Source organism: Pleurodeles waltl, chromosome 9 (assembly GCF_031143425.1).
Source record: "Pleurodeles waltl isolate 20211129_DDA chromosome 9, aPleWal1.hap1.20221129, whole genome shotgun sequence".
Classification (NCBI taxonomy): domain Eukaryota; kingdom Metazoa; phylum Chordata; class Amphibia; order Caudata; family Salamandridae; genus Pleurodeles; species Pleurodeles waltl.
The window spans coordinates 1895140-1901139 of NC_090448.1; the positions used below are offsets into that span (position 1 = coordinate 1895140).

General features: G+C 57.0%; 1 protein-coding gene across 3 annotated transcripts in view; it reads right to left on the minus strand.

The window, feature by feature from the left end:
- The window catches only part of LOC138258805 (zinc finger protein 567-like), a 376430-nt gene extending 372932 nt beyond the window's left edge, over positions 1-3498 (minus strand). For all 3 annotated transcript variants that reach the window (XM_069206041.1, XM_069206040.1, XM_069206039.1), the window contains exon 1: positions 3218-3498. In XM_069206041.1, coding sequence (XP_069062142.1) covers positions 3218-3232 — 15 coding nt within the window. In that variant the 5' untranslated portion in view covers positions 3233-3498. The remainder of the gene's footprint in view (positions 1-3217) is intronic.
- Positions 3499-6000: the final 2502 nt, after the last annotated feature.

A 6000-nucleotide genomic window follows, 5' to 3' on the forward strand; every position in this document is an offset into this window, starting at 1 on the left:
GGAGGAGACAGAGGGGGCGCTCAGCAACTCAGAGAGCCCCCACAGAAGCAGGCAGCACCCGCAGAAGTACCGGAGCAGGCACTTGGAAGATCTGAGGACAGCGGTCGACTCTGAGTCACAAAGGAGGGTCCCACGACGTCGGAGTCCAACTCAGAGGGTTGAGCACTGCAGGACGGAGTGCTGGGGACCCAGGTTAGGCTGTGCGTAAAGGAATCCTTGGAGAAGTGCACAGAAGCCGGAGCAGCTGCAAATCATGTAGTACACAGGTTTGCAGTCTAGCGTGGGGAGGCAAGGACTTACCTCCACCAAACTTGGACTGAAGGATCACTGGACTGTGGGGGTCACTTGGATCTAGCTCCTGTGTTCCAGGGACCACGCTCGTCAGGATGAGAGGGGACCCAGAGGACTGGTGATGCAGAAGTTTGGTGCCTGCGTTAGCAGGGGGAAGACTCCGTCAACCCATGGGAGATTTCTTCAGGATTTCCAGTGCAGGGTGAAGGCAGACAGCCCTCAGAGCATGCACCAGCAGGAAGCAGTCGAGAAAGCTGGCAGTATTAGGTGCTACAATATTGCTGGTAGTCGTCTTGCTACTTTGTTGCGGTTTTGCAGGTGTCCTGGAGCAGTCACCGGTCGATCCTTGGCAGAAGTCGAAGAGGGAAGTGCAGAGGAACTCTGGTGATCTCTTGCATTCGTTATCTGAAGAATACCCCAGAGGAGAGACCCTAAAAAGCCAGAAAAGGAGGTTTGGCTACCCAGAAATGAGGCTTGGCTACTGAAAGAGGTAAGCACCTATCAGGAGGGGTCTCTGACGTCACCTGCTGCCACTGGCCACTCAGAGCAGTCCAGTGTGCCCCCAACACCTCTGTTTCCAAGATGGCAGAGGTCTGGGACACGCTGGAGGAGCTCTGGGCACCTGCCCTGGAAGGTACTGGTCAGGGGAGTGGTCACTCCCCTTTCCTTTGTCCAGTTTCGCGCCAGAGCAGGGCTGGGGGATCCATGAACTGGTGTAGACTGGCTTATGCAGGGATGGGCACCAAAGCATTTCCAGAGGCTGGGGGAGGCTACTCCTCCCCAGCCCTTCACACCTATTTCCAAAGGGAGAGGGTGTAACACCCTCTCTCTGAGGAAGTCCTTTGTTCTGCCTTCCTGGGCCAGGGCTGCCTGGACCCCAGAGGGGCATAAACCTGTCTGAGGGGTTTGCAGCAGCAGCAGCTGCAGTGGAAACCCCGGAAAGGCAGTTTGGCAGTACCCGGGTTCTGTGCTAGAGACCCGGGGGATCATGGAATTGTCACCCCAATACCAGAACGGTATTGGGGTGACAATTCCATGATCTTAGACATGTTACATGGCCATGTTCGGAGTTACCATGGTGACGCTACACATAGGTAGTGACCTATGTGCAATGCACACGTGTAATGGTGTCCCCTCACTTACAAAGTTCAGGGAATTTGCCCTGAACGATGTGGGGGCACCTTGGCTAGTGCCAGCGTGCCCACACACTAAGTAACTTGGCACCCAACCTTCACTAAGTGAGGGTTAGACATATAGGTGACTTATAAGTTACTTATGTGTGGTGAAAAATGGCTGTGAAATAACGTGGACATTATTTCACTCAGGCTGCAGTGGCAGGCCTGTGTAAGAATTGTCTGAGCTCCCTATGGGTGGCAAAAGAAATGCTGCAGCCCATAGGGATCTCCTGAAACCCCAATACCCGGGGAACCTAAGTACCATATACAAGGGACTTATATGGGTGTACCACTGTGCCAATGAGAATTGGTCAATTTAGTCACTAGCCTGCAGTGACAAATTTAGAAAGCAGAGAGAGTATAAACACTGAGGTTCTGGTTAGCAGAGCCTCAGTGAGACAGTTAGGCATCACACAGGGAACACATACAGGGCACACTTATGAGCACTGGGGCCCTGCCTGGCAGGGTCCCAGTGACATATAGACTAAAACAACATATATATATATAGTGAAATATGGGGGTAACATGCCATGCAAGATGGTACTTTCCTACAGAGTCTGACCCCACTGGCCCAACAGATAAACACAGGAGCCCAGAGTCTGACCCCACTAGCCCAGCAGACGAACATAGGAGCCCAGAGTCTGACCCCACTGGCCCAACAGACGAACACAGGAGCCCAGAGTCTGACCCCACTGGCCCAACATACGAACACAGGAGCTCAGAGTCTGACCCCACTGGCCTAACAGATGGACACAGGAGCCCAGAGTCTGACCCCACTGGCCCAACATACGAACACAGGAGCCCAGAGTCTGACCCCACTGGCCTAACAGATTGGCACAGCAGCCCAGAGTCTGACCCCACTGGCCCAACATACGAACACAGGAGCCCAGAGTCTGACCCCACTGGCCCAACAGACGGACACAGGAGCCCAGAGTCTGACCCCACTGGCCCAACAGACTAACACAGGAGCTCACAGTCTGACCACACTGGCCCAACAGACTAACACAGGAGCCCAGAGTCTGACCCCACTGGCCCAACAGACGAACACAGGAGCTCAGAGTCTGACCACACTGGCCTAACAGATGGACACAGGAGCCCAGAGTCTGACCACACTGGCCCAACAGATGAACACAGGAGCCCAGAGTCTGACCCCCCTGGCCCAACAGACGAACAGAGGAGCTCAGAGTCTGACCCTACCGGCCCAACAGACACAGAAGCCCAGAGTCTGACCCCGCTGGCCCAACAGATGAGCACAGGAGCCCGGAGTCTGACCCCACCGGCCCAACAGACGGACAACCCCACCTGGTCGCCCACGGACACAGGAGCCCGGAGTCTGACCCCACCTGGTCACCCACGGACACTAGGAGGTCACTGAGGATTACCTTCTTTCTCTGGTAACAGCCCCCAGTGAAATGTCAAAGCTTTGGAGAATATCCCTCCCAAGAGGACCCCCCCAAACTGAGGCGCCCCAACTTCACTCCCAACAAGAAAGTGACTTCTCACCCGGCTGGGACTCAAATCTCACTCCAGACAAACGCAGCGCTACGAGGCCCGAGAGGCGGCCGAAGCGCTATACAACACAACGGGACTCAGAAAGGGAGGCAGGACACAAGTCGGGGGGCGCCGTCCACCCTGCCAGGACCCTGCACCCCATGAAACATGTCAGCCCCAGGGCACATTCAGCAGCAGCCCCAGCAGTGCCTGCTCTCACCCCAGCAGCAGTGTGCAGCTGCACCGGGGTGGGGTCTCACCTCGGAGTCTTGCATCTCTGGACTGACTCCTGTCCGAGGATCTCCCTCAAGGATCCGAATTAAAGAGAGGGGGGACTCAGTCTGTGCAAGAACCGGAGCAGAGGAGACCCCAAAACACCAGCAGCATCGTCCCCAGGCACAAAGATCAGCGGGTCCCTGCGCCTGCTGCACATGCACTGAGGTGGAGACACTGATCACCGGGAGTGCTGAGAGTGAGATCCGTGCAGAGAGGCACTGATCCCCCAGGAGGGCTCAGAGAGAGATCACTACAGATACACTGATCCCCCGGAGGGCTGAGAGTGAGATCCGTGCAGAGGCACTGATCCCCAGGAGGGCTGAGAGTGAGATCACTACAGAGACACTGATCCCCGGGAGGGCTGAGAGTGAGATCGTGCAGAGAGGCACTGATCCCCCGGGAGAGCTGAGAGTGAGATCACTACAGAGACACTGAGCCCCCGGAGGGCTGAGAGTGAGATCCGTGCAGAGAGGCACTGATCCCCCAGGAGGGCTCAGAGTGAGATCACTACAGAGACACTGCTCCCCCGGAGGGCTGAGAGTGAGATCCGTGGAGAGAGGCACTGATCCCCCGGGAGAGCTGAGAGTGAGATCACTACAGAGACACTGAGCCCCCGGAGGGCTGAGAGTGAGATCAGTGCAGAGAGGCACGGATCCCCCGGAGGGCTGAGAGTGATATCAGTGCAGAGACACTACTAACAGGGGAGAGCTGAGAGTGAGATCCGTGCAGAGAGACACTGATGCCCCTGGAGGGCTGAGAGTGAGATCAGTGCAGAGACACTGATCCCCAGGAGGACCGAGAGTGAGATCACCACAGAGACACTGATCCCCCTGGAGGGCTGAGAGTGAGATCCGTGCAGAGAGGCACTGATCCCCCTGGAGGGCTGAGAGTGAGATCCGTGCAGAGGCACTGATCCCCAGGAGGGCTGAGAGTGAGATCCGTGCAGAGGCACTGATCCCCAGGAGGGCTGAGAGTGAGATCACTACAGAGACACTGATCCCCGGGAGGGCTGAGAGTGAGATCGTGCAGAGAGGCACTGATCCCCCGGGAGAGCTGAGAGTGAGATCACTACAGAGACACTGAGCCCCCGGAGGGCTGAGAGTGAGATCCGTGCAGAGAGGCACTGATCCCCCAGGAGGGCTCAGAGTGAGATCACTACAGAGACACTGCTCCCCCGGAGGGCTGAGAGTGAGATCCGTGCAGAGAGGCACTGATCCCCCGGGAGAGCTGAGAGTGAGATCACTACAGAGACACTGAGCCCCCGGAGGGCTGAGAGTGAGATCAGTGCAGAGAGGCACGGATCCCCCGGAGGGCTGAGAGTGATATCAGTGCAGAGACACTACTAACAGGGGAGAGCTGAGAGTGAGATCCGTGCAGAGAGACACTGATGCCCCTGGAGGGCTGAGAGTGAGATCAGTGCAGAGACACTGATCCCCAGGAGGACCGAGAGTGAGATCACCACAGAGACACTGATCCCCCTGGAGGGCTGAGAGTGAGATCCGTGCAGAGAGGCACTGATCCCCCTGGAGGGCTGAGAGTGAGATCAGTGCAGAAAGGTACTACTCACAGAGGTGAGTGAGATCACTAGAGAGACACTGAGGGCTTAGAGTGAGATCACTAGTAAACCACACAGAGACACTACTACCTGAGGAGGGCTGAGAGTGAGATCACTACAGACACTGATACCCCAGGAGGACTGAGAGTGAGATCCGTGCAGAGAGCCACTGATCCCCCAAGATGGCTGAGAGTGAGATCACTATAGAGACACTACTCACAGAGAAGGGCTGAGAGTGAGATCTCTAGTAAACCACACAGAGACACGACTAACAGAGGAGGGCTGGGGTGAGATCACTTCTGGGACACTGAGCCCCCAGCAGGGCTGAGAGTGAGATCAGTGCAGAGGCACTGATCCCCCAGCAGGGCTGAGAGTGAGATCGTGCAGAGAGGCACTGATCCCCCGGGAGAGCTGAGAGTGAGATCACTACAGAGACACTGAGCCCCCGGAGGGCTGAGAGTGAGATCCGTGCAGAGAGGCACTGATCCCCCAGGAGGGCTCAGAGTGAGATCACTACAGAGACACTGCTCCCCCGGAGGGCTGAGAGTGAGATCCGTGGAGAGAGGCACTGATCCCCCGGGAGAGCTGAGAGTGAGATCACTACAGAGACACTGAGCCCCCGGAGGGCTGAGAGTGAGATCAGTGCAGAGAGGCACGGATCCCCCGGAGGGCTGAGAGTGATATCAGTGCAGAGACACTACTAACAGGGGAGAGCTGAGAGTGAGATCCGTGCAGAGAGACACTGATGCCCCTGGAGGGCTGAGAGTGAGATCAGTGCAGAGACACTGATCCCCAGGAGGACCGAGAGTGAGATCACCACAGAGACACTGATCCCCCTGGAGGGCTGAGAGTGAGATCCGTGCAGAGAGGCACTGATCCCCCTGGAGGGCTGAGAGTGAGATCCGTGCAGAGGCACTGATCCCCAGGAGGGCTGAGAGTGAGATCCGTGCAGAGGCACTGATCCCCAGAAGGGCTGAGAGTGAGATCACTACAGAGACACTGATCCCCGGGAGGGCTGAGAGTGAGATCGTGCAGAGAGGCACTGATCCCCCGGGAGAGCTGAGAGTGAGATCACTACAGAGACACTGAGCCCCCGGAGGGCTGAGAGTGAGATCCGTGCAGAGAGGCACTGATCCCCCAGGAGGGCTCAGAGTGAGATCACTACAGAGACACTGCTCCCCCGGAGGGCTGAGAGTGAGATCCGTGCAGAGA